At 35.9% G+C, this 27,750-nt stretch overlaps 1 protein-coding gene across 3 annotated transcripts in view; it reads left to right on the plus strand.

Moving 5' to 3' along the window:
• The window catches only part of XPO7 (exportin 7), a 99,571-nt gene that overhangs the window by 40,334 nt on the left and 31,487 nt on the right, over positions 1-27,750 (plus strand). The window contains exons 1-5 of one of the 3 annotated variants that reach the window (XM_037812521.1): positions 21,445-22,801; positions 23,324-23,470; positions 25,613-25,706; positions 26,216-26,382; positions 27,384-27,449. In XM_037812521.1, coding sequence (XP_037668449.1) covers positions 22,781-22,801; positions 23,324-23,470; positions 25,613-25,706; positions 26,216-26,382; positions 27,384-27,449 — 495 coding nt within the window. In that variant the 5' untranslated portion in view covers positions 21,445-22,780. Of the gene's footprint in view, positions 1-21,444; positions 22,802-23,323; positions 23,471-25,612; positions 25,707-26,215; positions 26,383-27,383; positions 27,477-27,750 lie in introns of those variants that run through there. The other 2 variants (XM_037812519.1, XM_037812520.1) reach the window with 2 other exon arrangements.

Genomic DNA, 27,750 nt, shown 5'->3' on the forward strand with positions numbered 1-27,750 from the left:
ACAGGTGGCTCGTGGACGCCACCTGCTGGTTAGTTAGAGAAAGTGTACTCCACGAAGCTGTAGATCTGATAAATTAGAGATAAGGACTTCAGTAGGTCTACAAACCCTAAAAGAACCCTATCAAGTTCAGCAAATGCCACGAGGCCAAAAACAACAGAAAATTATAAAGCATATGAAAAAACCAGACGATATGGATAACCCAAGCCTAAGCACCCAAATCAAAAGACCAGAAGAGACACAGCACCTAGAGCAGCTACTCAAAGAACTAAAGATGAACAATGAGACCATAGTACGGGATATGAAGGAAATCAAGAAGACCCTAGAAGAGCATAAAGAAGACATTGCAAGACTAAATAAAAAAATGGATGATCTTATGGAAATTAAAGAAACTGTTGACCAAATTAAAAAGATTCTGGACACTCATAGTACAAGACTAGAGGAAGTTGAACAACGAATCAGTGACCTGGAAGGTGACAGAATGGAAAATGAAAGCATAAAAGAAAGAATGGGGAAAAAAATTGAAAAACTCGAAATGGACCTCAGGGATATGACAGATAATATGAAACGTCCGAATATAAGACTCATTGGTGTCCCAGAAGGGGAAGAAAAGGGTAAAGGTCTAGGAAGAGTATTCAAAGAAATTGTTGGGGAAAACTTCCCAAATCTTCTAAACAACATAAATACACAAATCATAAATGCTCAGCGAACTCCAAATAGAATAAATCCAAAAAAACCCACTCCGAGACATATACTGATCACACTGTCAAACATAGAAGAGAAGGAGCAAGTTCTGAAAGCAGCAAGAGAAAAGCAATTCACCACATACAAAGGAAACAGCATAAGACTAAGTAGTGACTACTCAGCAGCCACCATGGAGGCAAGAAGGCAGTGGCACGATATATTTAAAATTCTGAGTGAGAGGAATTTCCAGCCAAGAATACTTTATCCAGCAAAGCTCTCCTTCAAATTTGAGGGAGAGCTTAAATTTTTCACAGACAAAGAAATGCTGAGAGAATTTGCTAACAAGAGACCTGCCCTACTGGAGATACTAAAGGGAGCCCTACAGACAGAGAAACAAAGACAGGACAGAGAGACTTGGAGAAAGGTTCAGTACTAAAGAGATTCGGTATGGGTACAATAAAGGATATTAATAGAGAGAGGGAAAAATATGGCAAACATAAACCAAAGGATAAGATGGCCGATTCAAGAAATGCCTTCACGGTTTTAACGTTGAATGTAAATGGATTAAACTCCCCAATTAAAAGATATAGATTCGCAGAATGGATCAAAAAAAATGAACCATCAATATGTTGCATACAAGAGACTCATCTTAGACACAGGGACACAAAGAAACTGAAAGTGAAAGGATGGAAAAAAATATTTCATGCAAGCTACAGCCAAAAGAAAGCAGGTGTAGCAATATTAATCTCAGATAAAATAGACTTCAAATGCAGGGATGTTTTGAGAGACAAAGAAGGCCACTACATACTAATAAAAGGGGCAATTCAGCAAGAAGAAATAACAATCGTAAATGTCTATGCACCCAATCAAGGTGCCACAAAATACATGAGAGAAACACTGGCAAAACTGAAGGAAGCAATTGATGTTTCCACAATAATTGTGGGAGACTTCAACACATCACTCTCTCCTATAGATAGATCAACCAGACAGAAGACCAATAAGGAAATTGAAAACCTAAACAATCTGATAAATGAATTAGATTTAACAGACATCTACAGGACATTACATCCCAAATCACCAGGATACACATACTTTTCTAGTGCTCACGGAACTTTCTCCAGAATAGATCATATGCTGGGACATAAAACAAGCCTCAATAAATTTAAAAAGATTGAAATTATTCAAAGCACATTCTCTGACCACAATGGAATACAATTAGAAGTCAATAACCATCAGAGACTTAGAAAATTCACAAATACCTGGAGGTTAAACAACACACTCCTAAACAATCAGTGGGTTAAAGAAGACATAGCAAGAGAAATTGCTAAATATATAGAGACGAATGAAAATGAGAACACAACATACCAAAACCTATGGGATGCAGCAAAAGCAGTGCTAAGGGGGAAATTTATAGCACTAAACGCATATATTAAAAAGGAAGAAAGAGCCAAAATCAAAGAACTAATGGATCAACTGAAGAAGCTAGAAAATGAACAGCAAACCAATCCCAAACCAAGTACAAGAAAAGAAATAACAAGGATTAAAGCAGAAATAAATGACATAGAGAACAAAAAAACAATAGAGAGGATAAATATCACCAAAAGTTGGTTCTTTGAGAAGATCAACAAGATTGACAAGCCCCTAGCTAGACTGACAAAATCAAAAAGAGAGAAGACCCATATAAACAAAATAATGAATGAAAAAGGTGACATAACTGCAGATCCTGAAGAAATTAAAAAAATTATAAGAGGATATTATGAACAACTGTATGGCAACAGACTGGATAACGTAGAAGAAATGGACAATTTCCTGGAAACATATGAACAACCTAGACTGACCAGAGAAGAAATAGAAGACCTCAACCAACCCATCACAAGCAAAGAGATCCAATCAGTCATCAAAAATCTTCCCACAAATAAATGCCCAGGGCCAGATGGCTTCACAGGGGAATTCTACCAAACTTTTCAGAAAGAACTGACACCAATCTTACTCAAACTCTTTCAAAACATTGAAAAAAATGGAACACTACCTAACTCATTTTATGAAGCTAACATCAATCTAATACCAAAACCAGGCAAAGATGCTACAAAAAAGGAAAACTACCGGCCAATCTCCCTAATGAATATAGATGCAAAAATCCTCAACAAAATACTTGCAAATCGAATCCAAAGACACATTAAAAAAATCATACACCATGACCAAGTGGGATTCATTCCAGGCATGCAAGGATGGTTCAGCATAAGAAAAACAATCAATGTATTACAACACATTAACAAGTCAAAAGGGAAAAATCAATTGATCATCTCAATAGATGCTGAAAAAGCATTTGACAAAATCCAACATCCCTTTTTGATAAAAACACTTCAAAAGGTAGGAATTGAAGGAAACTTCCTCAACATGATAAAGAGCATATATGAAAAACCCACAGCCAGCATAGTACTCAATGGTGAGAGACTGAAAGCCTTCCCTCTAAGATCAGGAACAAGACAAGGATGCCCGCTGTCACCACTGTTATTCAACATTGTGCTGGAAGTGCTAGCCAGGGCAATCCGGCAAGACAAAGAAATAAAAGGCATCCAAATTGGAAAAGAAGAAGTAAAACTGTCATTGTTTGCAGATGATATGATCTTATATCTAGAAAACCCTGAGAAATCAACGATACACCTACTAGAGCTAATAAACAAATTTAGCAAAGTAGCGGGATACAAGATTAATGCACATAAGTCAGTAATGTTTCTATATGCTAGAAATGAACAAACGGAAGTGACACTCAAGAAAAAGATACCATTTTCAATAGCAACTAAAAAAATCAAGTACCTAGGAATAAACTTAACCAAAGATGTAAAAGACCTATACAAAGAAAACTACATAACTCTACTAAAAGAAATAGAAGGGGACCTTAAAAGATGGAAAAATATTCCATGTTCATGGATAGGAAGGCTAAATGTCATTAAGATGTCAATTCTACCCAAACTCATCTACAGATTCAATGCAATCCCAATCAAAATTCCAACAACCTACTTTGCAGACTTGGAAAAGCTAGTTATCAAATTTATTTGGAAAGGGAAGATGCCTCGAATTGCTAAAGACACTTTAAAAAAGAAAAACGAAGTGGGAGGACTTACACTCCCTGACTTTGAAGCTTATTATAAAGCCACAGTTGCCAAAACAGCATGGTACTGGCACAAAGATAGACATATAGATCAATGGAATCGAATTGAGAATTCAGAGATAGACCCTCAGATCTATGGCCGACTGATCTTTGATAAGGCCCCCAAAGTCACCGAACTGAGCCATAATGGTCTTTTCAACAAATGGGGCTGGGAGAGTTGGATATCCATATCCAAAAGAATGAAAGAGGACCCCTACCTCACCCCCTACACAAAAATTAACTCAAAATGGACCAAAGATCTCAATATAAAAGAAAGTACCATAAAACTCCTAGAAGATAATGTAGGAAAACATCTTCAAGACCTTGTATTAGGAGGCCACTTCCTAGACTTTACACCCAAAGCACAAGCAACAAAAGAGAAAATAGATAAATGGGAACTCCTCAAGCTTAGAAGTTTCTGCACCTCAAAGGAATTTCTCAAAAAGGTAAAGAGGCAGCCAACTCAATGGGAAAAAATTTTTGGAAACCATGTATCTGACAAAAGACTGATATCTTGCATATACAAAGAAATCCTACAACTCAATGACAATAGTACAGACAGCCCAATTATAAAATGGGCAAAAGATATGAAAAGACAGTTCTCTGAAGAGGAAATACAAATGGCCAAGAAACACATGAAAAAATGTTCAGCTTCACTAGCTATTAGAGAGATGCAAATTAAGACCCCAATGAGATACCATCTAACACCGGTTAGAATGGCTGCCATTAAACAAACAGGAAACTACAAATGCTGGAGGGGATGTGGAGAAATTGGAACACTTATTCATTGTTGGTGGGACTGTATAATGGTTCAGCCACTCTGGAAGTCAGTCTGGCAGTTCCTTAGAAAACTAGATATAGAGCTACCATTCGATCCAGCGATTGCAATTCTTGGTATATACCCGGAAGATCGGAAAGCAGTGACACGAACAGATATCTGCACGCCAATGTTCATAGCAGCATTATTCACAATTGCCAAGAGATGGAAACAACCCAAATGTCCTTCAACAGATGAGTGGATAAATAAAATGTGGTATATACACACGATGGAATACTACGCGGCAGTAAGAAGGAACGATCTGGTGAAACATATGACAACATGGATGAACCTTGAAGACATAATGCTGAGCGAAATAAGCCAGGCACAAAAAGAGAAATATTATATGCTACCACTAATGTGAACTTTGAAAAATGTAAAACAAATGGGTTATAATGTAGAATGTAGGGGAACTAGCAGTAGAGAGCAATTAAGGAAGGGGGAACAATAATCCAAGAAGAACAGATAAGCTATTTAACGTTCTGGGGATGCCCAGAAATGACTATGGTCTGTTAATTTCTGATGGATGTGGTAGGAACAAGTTCACTGAAATGTTGCTATATTATGTAACTTTCTTGGGGTAAAGTAGGAACATGTTGGAAGTTAAGCAGTTATCTTAGGTTAGTTGTCTTTTTCTTACTCCCTTGTTATGGTCTCTTTGAAATGTTCTTTTATTGTATGTTTGTTTTCTTTTTAACTTTTTTTTTCATACAGTTGATTTAAAAAAGAAGGGAAAGTTAAAAAAAAAAAAAAAGAAAGAAAAAAGACAAACAAGGAAAAAAAAAAAAAAAAGATGTAGTGCCCCCTTGAGGAGCCTGTGGCGAATGCAGGGGTATTCGCCTACCCCACCTCCATGGTTGCTAACATGACCACAGACATAGGGGACTGGTGGTTTGATGGGCTGAGCCCTGTATCATAAGTTTTACCCTTGGGAAGACGGTTGCTGCAAAGGAGAGGCTAGGCCTCCCTATATTTGTGCCTAAGAGTCTCCTCCTGAATGCCTCTTTGTTGCTCAGATGTGGCCCTCTCTCTCTGGCTAAGCCAACTTGAAAGGTGAAATCACTGCCCTCCCCCCTACGTGGGATCAGACACCCAGGGGAGTGAATCTCCCTGGCAACGTGGAATATGACTCCCGGAGAGGAATGTAGACCCAGCATCGTGGGATGGAGAACATCTTCTTGACCAAAAGGGGGATGTGAAAGGAAATGAAATAAGCTTCAGTGGCAGAGAGATTCCAAAAGGAGCCGAGAGGTCACTCTGGTGGGCACTCTTACGCACACTTTAGACAACCTTTTTTAGGTTCTAAAGAATTGGGGTAGCTGGTGGTGGATACCTGAAACTATTAAACTACAACCCAGAACCCATGAATCTCGAAGACAGTTGTATAAAATGTAGCTTATGAGGGGTGACAATGGGATTGGGAATGCCATAAGGACCAAACTCCACTTTGTCTAGTTTATGGATGGATGTGTAGAAAAGTAGGGGAAGGAAACAAACAGACAAAGGTACCCAGTGTTCTTTTTTACTTCAATTGCTCTTTTTCACTCTAATTATTATTCTTGTTATCTTTGTGTGTGTGCTAATGAAGGTGTCAGGGATTGATTTAGGTGATGAATGTACAACTATGTAATGGTACTGTAAACAATCGAAAGTACAGTTTGTTTTGTATGACTGCGTGGTATGTGAATATATCTCAATAAAATGATGATTAAAAAAAAAAAAAAAAAAAAAAAAAAAAAACCACCGGTTAAACCCTCCTTTCCTGATTTTCAAGTTCAGTGTTCTTCTCATTAGTCTGCTTTTCTACCCATTTAGTTTAAATATTTATGCAGCCTGTCGGCATTTGGTCACACTTGGAACAACCATAGCCATAAAGGTGTGCTGTTTTGTTATTGCAAGTCTCCAGCTACTGTTAATGTTTTTCAAAACCTTATGTTCTCAGCCCAATATTTTGGAAAATTACTTTTGAAGAGTATTTATGGTTATTTATGGTACTGGAACTTATAGACGGTCTCATGTTAATTATAAATGTATATTTGATATATAATTAATTCTGAGTCATATGGTTATGTTAATTGTGAAAGAGAAGATCCTGGTGATGTTTGGACAATGGAAATCCCTAGAAATGATGGAGACCATGCAGTTAATCAAGATACGAGTGATTGGTGATTACCCAATCTCAGCAAATTTAAAACATCCAATACCACTCCCCCACATTGTAGGAAAGTTGCTCCTTGGTATTAGTGACCTGTTTAGTAGATGTCACTTCTCTACTTTTTTTAAGATATCGGATGCAAATTGCCCTGCCTATTTCCTTTGTGAGAATTTAGCTCAAAAAATTTATACCAGTTTAGGATGTGAGAGATGAGGAAATACCTGTAGTCATTTCCAGAAATAAGTCTGTGAATGAAAAACATTAGAAATGTTGAAAAATAAGTTTATTGGTATGTTGTACACATACTTTTTTTTAGTTGCACATTTTTCTAGTTAGATATGTGGCAACAAATCTGCTAAAGCTTACTGTAAACTCTGGTTCTCAGGTGACATGAGTGTTATGATTTTTTTTTTAATGGAACCAGACATGCATGGTTAATCTGCAGAAACTTAGAGAAAATGTTTTCAAATTGTTGAAGTGTGCCAGAATTGTATACAAATTTTTGAAAGACAGAGCACCAGAGATACTAGATAAAATAGAAGGCTGATAAGGCAAACCAAGGTATATTTTGTGTCATGTTCCATGGAGACACATAGGTTTGGATAAGGGATAGTTTAGAAAAATAGCAATAAGTTATGTACTTAGCATTACTTTTCAAATGACCTTATAAATCTAACTTTTGAAGATATTTCCTATATAGATCCTCTAGCAGGAAACTATTTTATACCAGATAGGAATGATATGGATTCTGATTTAGAGCTGCAGACCTAAGGTGATGTAACACTTAATTACATCATCTTTGAATATGAATGACAATGTTCTAATGCCTGTATATTAAGCTAGGGAATTTAAGCATTTTTTGCCAGGAGGATGAAAGCTGGGATATACTGGTTAGTAAACCAGACAATACTAAAATAAAATCTAGGGAGGAAGACTTGTACTTTTTAATTGACAAATTAGATTTTGATTGTAAATGCAGTTACCATCAGCCTTGGAAAATTGTAAAAACTAATAATGTAGAAAGAAGGGGGAAAACACTAAGATTCCTAAAGCTACTCGAATACTCTGCAGGCCAGTTTGTGTTTATAAGTGCTTGAATCTAAAATCTTTTTTATTTAGTTATGGTACGTAATAAGGAAGTTTGGTGATTGGTAGCCTCAGAGAATTGATGATTGTGTATTTTGTTTTGATTGCTTCCTTTGCCCTGTTTTGTACAATTCAGTATTTAAATGGAGCTTTTACTATGATTTTACACAGAATACCCCCAGTACTCTTAAAGTTTGAATGTTACACCAGCTTGATGTTAAGAACATAAATTTAAAATACTAAATGCACATTGGCCCAACAGTGCCCCCCCTACAGTGTAATTTACGTAGTAAAGAACTCAAAAAACAAATAGCTCTTAAAAACCAGGACTAAATGAAGTGAAAGTTTGTACAACTCTTTCTCACATTTTGGTTCCTTTAATACCTAGAGAATAGGCAATCACTTTCTAAACTTTAGAAGCCAAATGTTTAACCATGCTTGATAAAAGTCCTTATTAGATAAAATCTGAAAATATCAGAAGACAGTATCAGACCAATTTAAAATATAAGATATGGTATCTTGTTTTTAAATTCAATTTTACTGAGATATATTCACATACCATGCAGTCACACAAAGCGTGCATTCAGTTCACGGTACCATTATATAGTTGTGCATTCATCACCAAAATTAATTTTTGATCATTTTCATTACTACACATGCAAAAATAATAAGAATAAAAATTAAAGTGAAAAAGAACAAAGTAAAAAAGAACACTAGGTGCCTTTCTTTTTTTTTTTTTGCCCCCATTTTTCTACTCATCCATCTGCGATACGGTTTCTTAACAGGAATATTAAATTACTGTAGGACTGTTTTCTCTGTATTAGACCTGCTTATAAAAATGTGGTTTTTAGGGAAATGGTAATATAGCAGAAAAGTTTTTATTTGGATGTGTGATTGTTTCAAACTTCAAATTTGGGTTCCCAAATAGCCGCATGTTGGCTTCATTTCTTTTTCAGGTCATTTGCTTGGCCTACATAATCTGTTTTCTTACTCAGCCATTTTCATAGCTAAGCACATTGTTTTTGGTCTTTTAACACTGCCAACATGGCAGAATCAAGTTCCATAAAAGTCATCTAAGGGACAAACAGCCTTTTTTATTAAGAAGGAAGGTGGCAAAAGCAAAGTTTATGTGTTTGTTTGTTTTGTTCTCATTTAAATGCTTTAAGTAACCATAACATGCAGTATTGATTTCATAGTCATCCTGTAAGATTGTACAACTGCCTTTGTTTTTGGATGTTAATTAAAAATTATTATGCAGGAGGAGGATCTAAGATGGCTACATAGAAAGGAGTGGAAGTTAGTTAGTCCCCCTGGAACAACTAATGAACAATGAGAAACAACTAGTAAATAATCCAGAATAACTGCGGGGGGACAAACGTGAACGTCCACTCATCATACATCAACCTGAATTGGGAGGAATGTCCGAGATCACAACATAAAATCTGTAAAAACTATGGATCCAAGTTGGGAGGCCCCTCCCCTCACAGCCCGAGCTGCAAAGCCTCGTGGTGCTAGAGAGAAGCTCTCTCCCAGCAAGCAAATATAGCTCAGCTGAGCTCCAACTGGGGTTTTAATTAACAAGCAGGGACTGCTTACTACAAGCTATGAATCCCCAACAAACAGACAGATGCTTTGGGTGACGACTGACCTTGGAGAGCCAGAGGGTGGCTTTCTGTCCTTGTTTCGGCTCAGTGGAGAAAGCCTCAGCCATTTCCAGTTCCCAGCACTCTGACCCAGACAAGGGTGGAGACAGCAGAGGCAGAGTCTATTCAAATGCTAATGACCTCTCCCTAGGGGGGTTATCTTCCCTAAGTGGAAAGGGATGGGTGCCGGCTCTACTACCCGCCTTCCATTCAGAACCAGACCCCAGAGCCTGGGGGAAAACAGCCACGGGCCATACCTCCTTACACCAGTCTGGAGTTACAGGCTGCCAGGCACCACCTGCTGGGCAGAAAAGCACAGTGACCTGAGGCATCACAGGGTGTACCCATTTTCTAAGACACACCCTCAGGGAAACCAGATACTGAATATTTCTTCCTTCTGGGACCTGAGCCCTTTCTGGTCTGGGAAAACCTGATTGGGGTAACCAAGGAAACCATGCCTAGACAGTAGAAAACTACAGCCTACGCTAAGAAAAACGAAATTATGGCCCAGTCAAAGGAACAAACTTACGCTTCAACTGAGATACAGGAATTGAAACAACTAATAATAAGTCAATTCAAAAAGTTTAGGGAAGATATGGCAAAAGAGATGAACCATATAATGAGAACACTGTGTGTACATAAGGTAGAAATTGAAAGTTCAAAAAACTAACTGGCAGAATCTATGGAAATGAACGGCACAACACAAGAGGTGAAAGACACAATGGAAACATACATCAGCAGATGTCAAGAGGCAGAAGAAAACACTCAGGAATTGGAGAACAAGGCACCTGAAAGCCTACACACAAAAGAACAGATAGAGAAAAGAATGGAGAAATACGAGCATCGTCTGCAGGAACAGACAAAACGAAAAGCAAGGACAAAACGAAAAGCAAGAATTTACGAGTCATTGGTGTGCCAGAAGGAGAAGAGAAGGGAAAAGGAGTAGAAGCAATAATACAGGAAATAATCAATGAAAATTTCCTGTCTCTTATGAAAGACATAAAATTATGGATCCGAGAAGCGCAGCATACCGCAAACAGAATAGATCTGAATAGGCCTGTGCCAAGACACTTAATAATCAGGTTATCAAACATCAAAGATAAAGAGAGAATCCTGAAAGCAGCAAGAGAAAAGTGATCCATCACATACAAAGGTAGCTTGGTAAGACTATGTGTGGATTTCTCAATAGAAACCATGGAGGCAAGTAGAAAGTGGGGTGATATATTTAAGATACTGAAAGAGAAACACCACCAACCAAGAATCCTATATCCAGCAAAACTATTCTTCAAATATGAGGGAGAGCTTAAAATATTCTCTGACAGACAGTGACAGAGTTTGTGAACAAGAAAGCTGCCCTACAGGAAACACTAAAGGAAGCACTGTAGACAGACAGGAAAAGACAGGAGTGAGAGGTTTGGAAAACAGTTTTGGGAGATAGTAGCACAGCAATGTAAGTACACTGAACAAAGATGACTGTGAGTATGGTTGAAAGAGGAAGGTTGGGACCATGTGGGACACCAGAACAAAAGACGAAGGATAAAGACTGGGACTGTGTAACTCAGGGAAACCTAGGGTGCTCAACATTTGTAATAAAAGGTACAGATATGTTTTTACATGAGGTAGAACAAGTGAATATCAGCATTGCAATGTGTTAAAAATAGGGTGGGATTGGGGGGAAGATACAATTAATGCAAACTAGAGGCTAGAATTAACAGAAACATTGTATTATGCTTCCTTTAATGTAACAAAGGCAATATACCAAAGCTTAATGTGTGTGGGGGGGAGGGGAATACGGGAAGGGTATGGGACTCCTGGCATTGGTGATGTTGTCTGACTCTTTATTCTACTTTAGGTTAATGCTCTCTTTCCTTTTGTTGCTTTCTAGCTGTCAAGTTTTGTTTTCTTGTTTGTTTTTCTCTCTTTTTTCTTTTTCTTTTGTCTCTCTGCCTTCTTTGACTCTTCATCCTTCTTTGTGGAAGAAATGGAGATGTCCTTGTATACATAGTGGCGATCATGCTGAGTACATAAATACGTGACTGTACAGGGAACCAACAATTGTTTACTTGTTACAGAATATATGGTGTGTGAACAAAGCCATCTTAAATGGGTTGATGAAGAAACCATGAGGGTACTATATTGAGTGAAAGAAGACAGACACATAAAGGCAAATATTGCAGGGTGTCACTGATATGAACTAATTAATATGTAAACTCATAGACATAAAATATAAGTTACCAGGATATAGAAGGAAGCTAAAGAATGGGGAGCGGTTGCTTATTATGAGCAAAATGTTCAACTAGGGTGAACTTAAACATTTGGACATGGACAGGGGTGATGGTAGCATGTTGTGAGAGTAACTAACAGTGCTGAAAGGTTTGTGAAGGTGGTGGAAAGGGTAAACTCAGAGTCACATATGTCACCAGAAGGAAAGGTGGAGGTTAAAAGATGGGAATATATAAAACAGTGAATCTTGTGGTGGACAATGTCTGTGAATAACTGTACAAATATTAGAAATCTCTCACGAACTGGAACAAACGTATGACACTATAACTAGACGTTAATAATAGAGAGACGTATAGGAAAATATATGCCTATTGCAAACTAAATACTACAGTTGGTAGCATTTTAACATTCTTTCATCAACAGTAACAAATGTACTATACCAAAACTGAATTAATAATGGAGGGGGCGGGGTTAGGGGTATGGGAGGATTGGAGTTTCCTTTTTTTGTCTTTATTTCTTTTCTGGAGTAATGAAAACGTTCTAAAAATTGAAAAAAAATTGTGTTGATCGATGCACAGCTGTATGATGGTACCATGGGCAATTGATTGTATACTTTGGGTCTTTGGATAATTGTATGCTATGTGAACAATCTCAGTGAAATATATATATATATATATATGAATTATGCAGCTTTTTTAAAAATTTCCCAAAGTTTAAAGGAGAGTGGTTGCTTTGTCAATTTAGGGCTGTCCTGTGAATCAAACTTCAATATGGGTTAAGGTGAAATCTACATAAAATAAGAATTCTCACCCAGGTATTTATATTGTCCTGGGTTTTAAAGAGGGTAATGGTAACAGGGATCTTGGTGATGATATCCTGAACATGACTTATCCCTCAAATCATCTGCTTCAATGAAGACCTGATTGCTGTCTATGCATAGTTGTCATCCTAGGATTCCCCTTTACCATCCTCCTGGGGATTCCCTTGATATCCCTCTTCTAGGTTGGAATTCCCATTTCCTGCATTCCATGCTTTTTTATGGAATTACTCTTGTTTGGGTATGAAGCACATTCTTTAGTAGCTCCTCAAACTAGGGAATGTGGGAGATAAGTTTTTGTGGCCTCACATGCCTGAAAATATCTTTATCGTCATCCTTGATTTTTTGTTTAGCTGGTATGGTAGTTTGGAGCTATGTTCACCAGAAAAACATCTTAGGCTTGGTCAGTTCCTGTGGGTGTTAACCCATAGTAAATAGGATCATTTGATGAGGCAACATCATTTAGGATGTAGCCCAATGCAGTCAGTCTGGGTCTTAATTCTACTACTGGAGTTCTTTATAAGCAGAATGAAATTCAGACAGAGTGAAAGCCGTGGGAAACAAGAAGCTGAAGGTCAGCAGAACCCAAAAGAGAAGGGAGAGGCTAGAAGTCCACCATGTGTATTGCTGTGTGAGGAGGAGCCAAGGACAAAAGATCACCAGCAGCTAGCTCCAGAATGCGAGTTTTCAGGAAGAAAGTATCGCCTTGATGGTGCCTTGATTTGGACTTCTCCTAGCCTCAAAACTGTGAGCCAATAAGTTCCCATTGTTTGAGCCAATCCATTGCATGTTATTTGCTTTAGCAACAAGGAAACTGAAACAGCCAGATACAGTCTTCTGTGTTGAAGATTAATTTCCCTTCAGAATTTTGAAGACATTTTTCTGTTGGTTTCTGTTTCCATTGTTGCCTTTGTGATGTCTGAAGCCGTTCCGATTCCTGATCGATTATACGTTACCTGTTTCTTTCTCCCTGGCAGCTTATAGAATCATTTTTTGTCCTCAGGATTCTGCAGTTTCACAGTGATGTGCTTCAGTGTAGGTTGGTTTTTCATCTATTATGCTGGACATTCAGTGGACCCTTTCATTCTGGCCATTGATATTCTTCAGTTCCAGGAAATTTTCTCAAATTTTTTTGTTGATTATTTTCTCTCCTTTGCTATTCTCTGCTCTCTCTTTCTGGAATTCTTAATAGTTAGATGTTGGACTTCTAGAACCAGGCCTCTGGTTTTCTTTTCTTTGCCCTCTTATTTTCAATCTTGGTTCTTTTGATCTGCTTTCTGGTGGACTTTAACTTCATTTTCTAACCCTCCTATAGAATAGTTCATCTCTACTACCTTTTTTTTTTTTTTTTCATTTCTAAGATCTCTTCTTTGTACTTTGGATGTTTCCTTTTTAGAAAATCCTGTTCCTGTCCCACCGTTGGAATAAGTTTTCTCTCTTTGATGAACTTAATGATTTTTTTATTTTCCTTTATCTTTTTTTTTTTTTTTTTTTTTTTCAAGTTTCCCCTTCCTACATAGTTTCTGTTTGTTCCAGGTTGTTTTTTTGTGTTTGTTTAGATGTCTCTCTTCCGTGTCAGAGGCTTTCTTCAGTTTTCTCGTAGTCCTTTATTATTTGCTTATGGATTAAGAGACTACAAAGGTGATTGGAACCTTAAAGAATGTGGACAAGTCTTGTCTGCTTCAAGCATAACAGTAAGGTAATGTGTTGGCTAACTCCCATAGCCGTGTATCTTGAAGTACTTCATGTATAACTAATGAGATTCTCAGGGGAAAAATCTTCCAAACTCCTGCCTTTTGATTGACTTGTGTCTCCTGGTCCAAAGACTTCATATTTCACCTTATCCAGAGTATAAGCTTCCCGACTTTTTTTTTTTTTTTATCATCATTTTATTGAGATATATTCACATACCACGCAGTCATACAAAACAAATCGTACTTTCGATTGTTTACAGTACCATTACATAGTTGTACATTCATCACCTAAATCAATCCCTGACACCTTCATTAGCACACACACAAAAATAACAAGAATAATAATTAGAGTGAAAAAGAGCAATTGAAGTAAAAAAGAACACTGGGTACCTTTGTCTGTTTGTTTCCTTCCCCTATTTTTCTACTCATCCATCCATAAACTAGACAAAGTGGAGTGTGGTCCTTATGGCTTTCCCAATCCCATTGTCACCCCTCATAAGCTACATTTTTATACAACTGTCTTCGAGATTCATGGGTTCTGGGTTGTAGTTTGATAGTTTCAGGTATCCACCACCAGCTACCCCAATTCTTTAGAACCTAAAAAGGGTTGTCTAAAGTGTGCGTAAGAGTGCCCACCAGAGTGACCTCTCGGCTCCTTTTGGAATCTCTCTGCCACTGAAGCTTATTTCATTTTCTTTCACATCCCCCTTTTGGTCAAGAAGATGTTCTCCGTCCCACGTAAGCTTCCCGACTTTTACAGGGGGGTAGTTACTCCGAGAAATGGAGTAAGAGGTTATCTAGGAATCTGTCTTCTCAAAAATACTTTCATCCTGCTTTTCCTCATTTTAGCCACCCTACTTCACCTTGGTATCCTCTAAGCATGGCATGTAAATCAAGTTGGTTTTTAGGTTTTCTCACTGCTGACAGGGGATTTGGATTTCTTGAGTCAATTTAGTCAGTCAACACTGATTTTCTGGCTTTCAGAATTTTGCTATTTTCCCCTCTCCTGTCTTCCCTATTCTTGTGGGATTATGACTTTAAAAAAAGAAAAAGAAAAAAAAACCTTTAGTGTTGTTTAAGTTAGGTTTGGAGAGGTAACAAAAATTAGATGTGTGTTCGAAGTGTTAAGTGTTAGAGGAGCATGATACATGCAAGCTACTCTTAAATGTTTACAAAGTAGACATGTAAATAGGCAGACAGGTAGGCAGAAAGAAAGAATTATGTAACAAATGTTGCAAAATGGTAACAGCTGGTAAATCTCAGTTTCTGGGTGGAAAGCAGGTTGGAGTTATACGTATTGTTTCTGTGTTATTTTTGCAACTTTCCTGTAAGTTTGAAGTTATTTCAAGATAAAAAGTTTTTTAAAAAACAAGATGTGGGCTCAACTTGCCATTTTAGCCCAAAGTCCCTTTTGAAGAGTTAGACTCATCCATTTATGCAAGGCATTTTTATGAAGTTCCTACTGTGGGCATTCCTTTTTCCTTTCCATCCAGTATGTGCGTTAGTGTTCATTAACTAAAACCACAGTAAATAAATAATTAATATAAATTGTAATTTAAGGAAAACATTTGAGACAAATGTATAAGAATTTGAGTATTGCGCACATTAATATGGAAGTCATATAGATTAAATCTTTGAACAAATGCCTTTTAAACGGTGGCTAATATAGCAAGCTTTCATTTCATGTGGTGTGAAGTGTGAAAAGAAATTTTTATTTAATCTTCTGTATTTATTAAACCTTATAGTTAGGCATGAAAGATTTTGTGGGATTAGTGCTTCTACCTCATTCTTGGTAAGAAAATACATTTGAAGTAGTGGAAGCCATAACTTTATGAACTGAGTAGTTTATTTCTAAATTATATCTTTAAAACTTGGAATGCATTTTTCCATAGAACTACTGTTATAAAAGGGAAGGTTAGGTTGCCAGAAAAGTATATTATTATCCATGTTGTAGCTAAACTCTGTATCTTTTCATAGTTCTGTTTCTATGGGGAAATACGTACTGAGCGCAACCCGGTAATGCAGGGAACATATCCCATCCCCAAGTCCCCTAGCCCTATGGGGAAAGGGGATTTATCACCCCTCTAGAAGAAACAGTTGAGAGTCTGTATACATTTATATGTACGTGTATAGAAGCAGCTGTTTTCCAGAGTTTTTTTAATGGTCAATTGTAATAGATAACCAGTAATAAACTTAGTAGTTAACAACTTAAATGAATTACCTCTTTGACCCTTACAACCTTATGAAATAGGTGTTGTTTGTATTTAAAAGAAGAAAAAAATAGTTTGAAAGATTTTTGTAGCTTGCTCACCCTTCACAGCTAGTAAACAGAGGAGTAGGGCTTTGTCTGACACCTAAGGGCTTAACCATTACACAGTATTGAACCTCAATTCCAAAGAAATCATTGTTCCTGCTGCTAGGTACTGACGTTGTTTGTAGATAAGGGTGAAAGGAATTGTGTGTATTGCCTGATTTATTTTTTTAAGTATAATTCTCTCTGTTAAAAAAAAAAAAACAAAGTCCTGACTGTTGCTTTCATGGTCATTTTAATTTTAATATTTGCTTATTTTTAAATCTGTTTTACTTATATAATCAAAACAGGAAGGATAGTATATTACAGTCAGAATTTTAGAGCTGAAAGTATTTTTTTAATCATATAATAAAATCCTCTTATTTTACATGTGAGAGAAGCTCTAGGAAGTTAACTTGCCTAAAGTCACACAGTTAGTTAATAAGACCAGTATCCAAACTGGTTAATTCTCAATCTAATTCCCTTTTATCTACCTAAGTTTTATATAGCAGTTTGTACTCAAAAGATTGTTTTAACCAAATTTGGCAAAGAATTAGTCAGAGTACTGAAAGTTAAGCCAAAATCTATTATATGGTCATATACTCACTACTTTTTAATTTTGTCATCCTGGAGTGAACCACTGATATGAGACAAAAGTGCATTGGAGCAGCGGGAGAAAACATAGATGTCTACAGGGGCCAGACACATAACTTAAACAGGCTGAGTTCGGAATGTAGTGGACTAAAGAGAGCATGCCCCAGGGAAGCACTTGCCTCTTAGTTTCATCTGATAGTTGACATGTGATAGTGCAGGTTCTGTGATATCAGATCTTCTAATTTTTTCATGAGAAGCTGGAAAACCAGATATTATTATGAAATATTGGCAACTACGTCAAACTTTAGAGCCACATTGTAAGGCAAAAAAAAAAAAAAAAAAAAAAAAATGTGTTGGCCAGTTTCAGGCTACCAGTTTGTAGCCTCTACTTAAGAAGATTCATCCTGCATTTTAGGTTTCGTCCATCCTTGTTGTTAGTGACTGTGACAAGGCACCAAAACCAGTTTCTTATGGCATAACTTTGGGGTTAAATTTGTAAGTCAATAAACCATTAAGTGACCAGGCACAGTTAGTCTGGCTGTTTACGCCATGAAATAACTTGTTTACGTGTTTTGTGACTGTGTATTACCCATAATGTAAAGGACACACATGTTTATTACAAGTTAGAATATATTAGTATCTTGATGTTAAATGTAGACTTTTGCAGTCTCATATTGGTAGCAGACTTGCCATCCTTATCTAATGCATACAAGGCACTGGCATAGCATTATCACTTGCTGAAAATATGTGTTTTATCTTGTTTTACACCAGTGGACATTACACAGCATCTGTAACCAAAAAGTTTTACTCACCCTCTTAGAACTCTCAGCAATAGAAAGTCCCTAAAGGCATCCGAAAGTCTTACCTTATTTATTTCCTGAGAAAATAATGGGAGTTGTGACTCTAAAAGTAGGAATGGATATAAAACTAAAGCATTCTAAATCTGAAGTGGAGTTGTAGGTTATTGATGAACTTCTTTTCCATCAGTATCAGAAAGAAATAGATGAGAGTAAATACCTGGAAATTTTGGGGAGAACTGTGACATCATCTATCTACTTTTTTGGAAGCTTCTTATTGAAATATACATGCAGAAAAATACACAAATTATAAATGCACAATTCAGTGAGTTTTCACAAAGTGAACATACCTGTGTAACTAGCACCCAGATTAAGAAATAAAACGTTTGTCCTTACTACTGTTGATGGACATTTGGGTTATTTCGTATTACAATCAGTGCTGCCATGAACATTCTTTTATGTTTTTTATTTTATTTTGTTTTATTTTTGGTGAGCTTAGTACACATCTCTGTTGGGTATATACCTGGGAGGGAATAGCTGGGTCATAGAGTATCCATATGTTTAACTTTAATAGATAGTTTCAAACAGATATCTGATATTCTTTAACTAAATTAGATCCCACTTAGCAGTATACCAGTGTTCTAGTTCCACATCCTAAACAACACTTTGATCTTGGCTTTTTCATTGTAGCCATTCTGAAGGCTTTCTCATTGTGGTTTGAATTTACACACTTCTTGCTGACTACTGAGATTGAGCACCTTTCCGTTTGCTTACTGGACATTTTGGATATCATCTCGTGAAGTATTTTTCAAGTCTTTTGCCCTGGTTTTGTAAATGTACTCTTTTTCTTCAGCTGACTTTTAAAAATAAATAGTAAGTTTGTATATATAAACATTCTCATTCAGAGGAAGAGTAGCTAGTTTTTCCCCATTGATGGAATTGCAGCGAATAACTTCCAAAATATCTGCTGATGTATGTATAAAACCAAGATTGTTTTTGCCCACAAGATTGCCTTCTAAGTAACTTTGTAAACTAGATGAGAAGTCTTGAGTGGAGTGTGTTCATTTCCTTCAGGTCATTTTTTAGAAGTGTTAAATGAAACTACCAATATTTAATATTGGTAAGAAAGAACAAAGTAAAAGTAGTAATAAGCACAACTATACTTTTTAAAAAATTAGCCTTTGGAATTTTTATACTTTTTTTACCTTTCTGTTTATATAATTTTTTTTTATGTATTCTGATGGGTAACAGAATGAGCTGTTAAGTAGTAATACCATACTAATTAGAAGAGTTCACTTAGAAAAATAATGTAATTAAATTGCCCTTTTAAAAAATACTTATCTATTGTTGGGTGTGTTTTGCTTTGTTTTGTTTTTTCCTGCTTACAAATAGTATGTGGTTGTTGTCAAAATCCAGAAGTTATGGGACTATGTAGCATAGAAATGGAAAGTCTCCCATAATCTTACCTCCTAGAGACCACCACTGTTAAGTTTGGTTGGTATTCATCCAGATTTTCTTCTATACATTTATTAACATATATCACAAATGATAACATACTCTACATAGTATTTTGCCACTTGTTTTCTTAACCTAACAAGAATTGTTATTACTAAATTTTTAGGATTTTTATCTGTGATAATTGGGTACTCATTACTGACAATAGAATGCTTTCATTCAGGCTCTACCTTTTGGCATAGGTTAAAAAATAAAATGTAATTAGTATATCAATTTTATTAATCCTTAAGTCCGTAAAATGGTTGATTTTCTGGTAAGTTATGCATATTTTAATTTACTTAAGACAAAATTTTCCTAGTACACAGACAAATCCTAGCTAAGGGGATTTATGAATTAATGGGGTTCATAAACAAGTTGAAAGTAGCTTGATTTTTCAGCGATTCATTTTGTATTTGAGGCATTCTAATAATGAAAATTCAGGTGCTAAATCAGCAGATCTACTCTAATCTTCATTAGAACTTCTCTGGATTGGGCCTACACTTTGTAATAAAATGTTAGCTTCTGATATTCAGATGTGGCAATCAGATTAAGGATGGCTCTGCAGAGGACCTGCAGATCTGATCGATCATACAGGTTTATGCTTGTTTTCTGGTTCAGTATTCAGCATTATTGAGAATGTCGTCAAGTCCTTCCTAAAAGCAAGTATCCTACTCTCTGGTTGGAAATCTCCAAATGGACTTTTTTAAGCAGTGAGGCTAATTTAAAAGATATGTTCTTAGACTATTTAAAAAACAATATTTTACAAGCTAAATAAAATAAATTCCAAGGCATTCTACTTGGCAGAAAACTAGAGCATTTAGTGAATAAACAAAATTTTCATTTTCCTCTAATCCAGAGGCAGCTCTTCAGGCAGTCATCCTGTTCTGAGGTCTGTAGTCTCAACAGGTTGCACTTTATATGAAAATGAGAATAATTGAGCTGTATTTTCTCTATCCATATTTAAAAGAGTATACAAAATATTGCTAAATATTAAAGAAGATACATTCTTTTAATATCTTTATTGTGACTGCTATTGGTGAAGTCAGTATGGTTCTATATTTGGGATTTAATTGTCTTGACTTACCTTTACTAAAATAGTACTTTGCTAGTTGAAGATCACCTTTCAGTTCTATAAAGTATTTAACCAGATGTGTTTTTCTTTTCCAGTTGGATCAGATGAAAGATCTCTGTGGATTATAGGTTTGGCAGTATCAGGAATAGAAAATAGACATTCTTCTCAGAGACTTTTCTGTGACCCAACTGACATCACATAATAAATGTCCTTAATAAGAATTGAGGATTAGGAAAAGGTTTAACCCAGGTGTTAACATACAAAGGGGGACAATGCTGTAGCAAGTTGTTGATCCCCTATAAATGTGAAGTACTATTTTTAAAAACTTATCAAACAGTTGGTAGGATAAGTTGTTTTTTCTGGGTCCAAAAAAAGATGATGCAAAATAATCTAACCATTATAAACACTAGGATCCAAAAGAACATAAATATAAGCTTCTCTCTCACTCCTTTACTCTTCCATGGGAACTATTGGGAAACCCAAATAAAGTAACTGTTAACTCTTTGGGTTTTAGATATTTCCACTAATTGTTTGGGAAAACAAAATTGCTTCCCATTTGTTCTTCTGGAAACACAGAAATAGAGCTTTAGTTCTTCAAACTGTTTGTGTAAATGATCAAGTCACTTTTTTGTTTTTTTAAACAGTATTATTTTCTGAGCTGAGAACTCATTACCAGACTTACCCTGCAGTATGTTTTGTCAACTAAATTAAAGCAAATCAAAACAAAACAACAGCAGCCCACCATTACCTGCATGTAAATTTTTGGCAGTAAGGAGCCACTGGTGACAGATGCTTAGCCACTGTCATGTGAACAGCTTTGCTGTAATAAACATAAACAAGAGTTGCACTGGGGGAGCTACCAGAACTGATTGATCAGACTTTAAGGAGAGTCATTATACCTTAAACAGTATGGCTATTTAGGGAGTGTTCAGGATGTTGGAAAGCTCAAGTGTGTGGTTGCTGTGGAGGTTAAGAGGCTGCCACTGCTCCCTAATACTTAATAACAGATTTTACAGCTGTCCTTCATTTTTGTTTAGGATGTCCTTCTGTTGATATCTTGTGTTACCTGTTTTTAAAATAATCTGTTCCTTTTCTTTTACGTGAATCATGATATAAGAGAAAAACGAAAAAAAAAAAAAGATTTGAAGGCTGAAACAAAACCTTGTGATGGAGATTTATTCCCCCTTGCTTGGGAACCTGGGAATTTTTAAACTGATTTCGTGAATAGGGTCTTGGACTAGTAGTATTGGCAAGCATAAGAATGACTTTCACATGTATTTTAGGGAATCTGTGTAATTAGCCTTACCCTCTATTCCTTGTGTTTATAAACTATGTGAAAAAAAATCAGGTATTGCTTGTAGAATTTCATTGCTTGAGATCTAACTTTGCAATTATGGTTTTTCTCTGTGCTTTTGGATTGAAGGAGGTATTAAGTGGGACCTTTGGGAAGTCAGAGAAGAACAAATTGAACATAAATCAAGTCCCAAGATGTTTTGAGGAGTGGTCTGTTTGGGGTTGTTGTTTGGGTTGTTTTTGTTCTTGGAGGTAGGGGGCAGTCTCTGAAGTGAGGCTGGTGATCTTCTCTTAGAGTGTCAGCATTTATCTTTTTTGTTTCCTTTAGGTTAATGTTTGATATGCATTAAACAGATAGAGTAAAATAGGAATCCTACCCTAAGGGCTTTCCTGCTTAGTGGAAAAGCTATGATTTATAAAGTCACAGCATAATGAAATAAAGTGATAATAAAATGCCTTGGGCAGACTAGCTGTGTAATGCATCTTAGGCAATTTACACAGGTTGGTTTTTTAATTATTAGTAGTAGTAGTCTTGGCAAAATTGTTGTTTTTAATAGTAGGATCTCTCTAACTATTTCAACCAAATCTTCCTTACTACTTTTGAAAATAGGCTCAGATTTCTTCTTAAAGACCAAACCATTCCTTTAAAGGCAAACTCTTTAGTCAGTGAAAAGTGATAGTTAAGTGTAGTCTTAATCAGTTCCTTTCCTCTTGCTTTTGAAACACCACATTAAGTGGAAGTAGATTCAGATTACTTTGGGTTTTGGACCAAAGCACACACCCATGCACTCCCTGCCTCCCTGGAACTAGTTGAAGATTTGAAGAGAAGGGTTTGTTTGGGGGCGTTTCTTTGTCTTATCTCAGTGTGAGCATATGCTAGTGTTGAATTTATTTTGACCCTTCCATTTTAAATTTGGAATCGAAGTAAGAGTTTAAAGTACAGCAGGAGAAGAGAGTCTGCTAAACTTGAGACATGCGGGATCCAGGGAGGAAGGTGGGTACATGCATTCTAAGACTTTCTCATAGAGATGAGCATCCTAATGCAGATACATTTTTGTAAGCTAATAATTACTACTAAAAGGGAGAATATTTAAAACTATATAAAGATTTATGTGGCACTGTGTTTATGTGCTTAATTTTAGCAGAAATGCCTCAAGTATTCATACTTCTGAAAATGATGGCAGAATAGAAGTAAATTCTGAATATTTATTTGAAAACCTTATAGAAAAGCTTAGGAAGTTGGGTATTTGTAAGGAAAAAAAATGTATCATTTGTGATTGATCTTCAAGGGACTGGCTGAAAAAGTATATAGATATCTTAAGCATTCTTTCATTTTGTTTTTTAAAGCATCAAAAAAAGAGAGCTACGGATGATTGTTGTTAGATAAAGGTCACCCAGAATATCCTCAGAGTTGAGAAGCAACTCTTCGTTATTATTTTCTTTTGTCCAGTAACCTTAAGCATAGCACTTTGCGTGTATAGTAGACTGGATTTATTTGTTGACTGATTTCTTCCAGAGCCTGGCCCAGCTAGAGAATCTGTGCAAACAGCTGTATGAAACAACAGATACAACCACTCGACTCCAGGCAGAGAAAGCCTTGGTTGAATTCACCAACAGCCCTGATTGCCTGAGCAAGTGCCAGCTACTCCTCGAAAGAGGGAGTGTACGTAAGATTTGAAAAATCCCAAATGATAATGAAGGCTTAGGAAAACATATTCTAGTTCTACTTTTTAGAAATGAATTGGGATAGTTTCTGTTCCTTGATTACTCTAGATGCCACTGCTTTCTTAATTTCACTTTTAAAAAGCACTATACCTGCCATACAGGCCAAAAAAAAAAGATCATACAGCCTCATCAGGAAGATCTCTTTGAACTATATTTTGTTCTGTCATTTTTCTGGGACTCCTTTTCTGTTTTTATATTTAAGTGCTACCTCATATCCTTTAGAGAAGAAGACAGACCTATGTATAAATGACCTTTTTATCCACAAAGTCTCTCATATTACCTTACAATATCCCTGAGGCTTTTCTGTTTTTTTCTTCTCTGCACCACACAGCTACTTCTTAATGCCTTAGAAGTCTAGAAAAAAATTATCCTGACAATGAAAAGTATAGGAAGTTGGAGATTTAAACCTGGAATTAGAACTCTTCCAGCTTAAAAATGACACTGCAGTGACCAATGAGCCAATTTGATTCAACTAATGTTTTTGAAGGGTGGAGGTCTTGGGAAGGGTGGGATCCCACTAAGGTACCATGAAAGGGAATTGCGGGAGTTAGAATAACAACTACACTTTAGCATCGAACACGATACTGCTTTAGACAAAGTGGCGACATAATCAAGTCCAGTCCTCCTCTTATTTTTCCTGATACTCGAACTATTTTCTGAGCATGTTTACCTTTATTATCCTGTTTCACAGATGAAAGAAAAAAGAGAAAGTATGAATATTAGCCATAATTGTCAGTACGATAGAGGTGAAAAGAGAAATGATAGTGCAGTGTTATATCCTGAGCAACAATGGATCTCTAAAGAATTGGTTACTAAAAATTTACTTCCCAAAAAGTATCCTTAAGACTAGAAGGAAATGTTGGGGAAAAAAAAAAAAGCAGTTAATTTGTCAAGAGGGCAAAATTCTAGGTGACTTTGTTTTAAAATTTTAATCATTAGTTTTGTTATAGTATTGTTTGTGTAGTGAATATAACAAATTATAATTAGGTAAAAAATATCCTTTAGTAAACTGAGTGATCCATTTCTTTGAAGGTCAGAGATTGTGTAGTGCTCTCTTCTAAACTTTTCTCGTATATTTTGTGTATTTCTTTTAAATCACTTGGTTTCAGGATTAATCCAGTTACATTTGTACTGTGGGAGATGTACAAGTAGCTCTTCCAGTTTACTCTTACTGGAGCCCCACAGTGTAATCTTTCACTGTTACTTCTAGTTTTTTATTATTGACTGTCAGTAAACTGGAATAAAATGGGATGGGTGTTGTACTAAAAACACTTAAGTTTAGTGGATTGCTTTTTTTTTTTTTTTTTTTTTTTTAATCTCTCCGTTGGCTTCTTATTGACTTGGCAAAATTATTGGACTTGGTTGTAAAAACCATGGTCTCTTAAGTTATAGGAGTCTCTCTTCCGTTATTAGTGGTTTGACACACCTGCTCTAACTAATCAATTTCAATTTCCAAAGTCACTTTCATAGACTTTGTTTTTATATCTGATGATATTATGTAATGCTACCATAAATGGATAACCTGCTTTGAGGACTCTTCGTTTCATGGAAAATTATCCTTGACCCTTGATTAAATTGTTTTAATGGTTCTGAGTTTTTTCCTATTATATACCAGTATGTAATATAGCCTCATGGAGGAATTCTTACGTGGTTCCTTCTAATATATTATGATCAGATGGAATGCCTAATTCTTCTTAGGTTAAAATTCATTAAAAGCCACACTTAAGAGAATGGGATAATGCTATTCCATTGCTCAGGGCATAATTTTTCTTTCTCGTAAATGATTGTTATGAATTTTATTTTAAAACTAACATACACATTCCATAGAGCTGTAGCTGATTGATAGTTGTGCTGATGGAAAGATATAATTTACTATAATTTTATAATTTAATACAGCATAATATAGTAATTCTTCTAATTTTTCTTTTTTCTTGCTGCAACCATACATTTAGGAATATTTTGAGGTGAAACATTGAAGCATCATTGTAACAGAGATTTGAGGGGAGAACATTTCTTGGTGTAAATGAAAGAAGAGATTTTTCTTCTAAATTCTTTTTTTTCTTCCCCCATCTTTTCACAGTCATCTTACTCCCAGTTACTGGCAGCTACATGCCTTACAAAGCTTGTATCACGCACAAACAACCCTCTACCATTGGAGCAGCGAATAGATATTCGTAAGTAGAGAATTTTCTGTTCTGTCTTAAAGAAATTGATTTGTTCAGTGATGTGCTTGTAATGGTTAAATTTATGTGCCAGCTTGAAATTGCTAAGCACGTAGACTATCGAATTCAGATTTTTTCCAGAACTTTGAGGTTATGAAAGTGAAGATATGCAGTATAATTACTTTTAGATAAAGCCTAAATCATCCCATTTGTTGTCAGAAGATTTCTTTTATTCCGTCTTTACTGATCCTAATAACTAAGAAAAACATTGTTAAGGATTTTCCATTCAATTCTATTCAGACCACGTCATTTACCACCTAGGGATAGGTTCATTGTGACAGGTATTAAATTCTGAATTGGAAAGCTTACTAATAATCTTGAATTCAAGGTCTCATTTCTCCGTAGCATAAAGAGAGTTAAGGGTAAATAGTCTAAAGCTACCATTTCTTGGCCATTGTTTAAGGATGTATACCCTTTTCTGGTAGAGCTTTCTATTATATGAATTACTTTTTGATTTATAGGGAATTATGTCCTCAACTACCTTGCCACTCGGCCAAAGTTAGCTACTTTTGTGACACAAGCACTCATTCAGTTATATGCCAGAATCACAAAACTGGGCTGGTTTGACTGTCAGAAGGATGACTATGTCTTCAGAAATGCAATCACAGATGTCACAAGGTTTTTGCAGGTATGATGTGTCTATTTTATGTAATAAGAATGGGGGAAGTAAAATGTATGTATTTACTTATATACTTATCCACTTTTAAAAAATTACACAACATAGAAGTATTTGATGTAGTCACTTCTTCATTTTACTTTTTTTGCCTTTAATATGTCTTGGCAGCATTACATGTCAGCATAAACAAACCCTACCTCGTTCTTTCTAATGCCTACTTACTATTTCAATCTAAAATACCATTATTTGATTAATTACTCACTTATAGATGGGCATTTTGTTTGTTTCCAATTTTTTGTTTTGTTGTTGTTTTGCTGTTAAATAAATACTTTAGTGAATATTATATATATCTTGTCATACTTTGAATAAGTGTGCTTCTAGGATAAATCCCTAGCCTTGGAATATTCAATCAAAGATAAATGTATTTTTTTACTTGCAAGGATATTTCCAAATTTCCCCCCAAAAAGTTATACCATTTACACATCTATCAACAGTTTGTAAGCGTGCCTCTTTCTCCGTACCTCAACCATGGGAGCTAAACTTTTTTATTTTTCCCATTTGATAGGTTAAAAAATGATATCTTATTGTTTAGGTTACGGTTTTCATGTGTTAATTTACCATTTGTGTTGTTTCTCTGAGTTTCCTGTTTCTTTTTAATATACATTTTTCTGTCGGATACTTTGCCTTTTTCTTATTGTTATATACAGTCACTTTTAATTGTAACTTATTCATTTGTCATTTATCTTACAAAGGTGTTTTGCCAGTTTATCTTTTTATAATGTTTATGGTATAATGCATGGAAATTTTTTAAATAAAAAGGTTTAAATTTTGATTAAGTCATATTTATCAGTGTCCTGCAAAGCAACAGTTTTAAACTACAGTTCTTTGCTGTCTTGTCTAGGCATTTTCTTTAGTGACTCTGGGATCTGTCATTCAAAAGTATGACGGCACCCCAAATGCAGAAATCAAGCTGCACATGCCAACTCTTTCTGCCTTATATATTGTTTTTCCAGGATAGCGTTGAATACTGCATCATTGGCGTCACAATTTTATCTCAGCTTACCAATGAAATTAATCAAGTAAGTGCTACAGCCTTCCTCATTGAAGTAAGTGTCATCTTTTTTCTTAGTAGTGGTGTTTTCCGCTGTGTGTAAGATGACCTTTTTTGGCAGTTGTGTGCTTTTGCGGTAAGTGATTAGTGCCCTTTTGAAGCAAGATAGTTCCACTGGGTTTTCCTCTGCAAGTGCAAACTACCTCACTGTTAATACCCTGGTCACCTTCTGTCTCCAGAATTTTTTACCCTCCCATCTCTGCTTTCTTTATTATAATTAATAGGCATTGTTAGAGATGAGAGCAATGGTCATAAGTAAAAACCATAAT

Source organism: Choloepus didactylus, chromosome 20, assembly GCF_015220235.1.
Source record: "Choloepus didactylus isolate mChoDid1 chromosome 20, mChoDid1.pri, whole genome shotgun sequence".
NCBI lineage: Eukaryota > Metazoa > Chordata > Mammalia > Pilosa > Megalonychidae > Choloepus > Choloepus didactylus.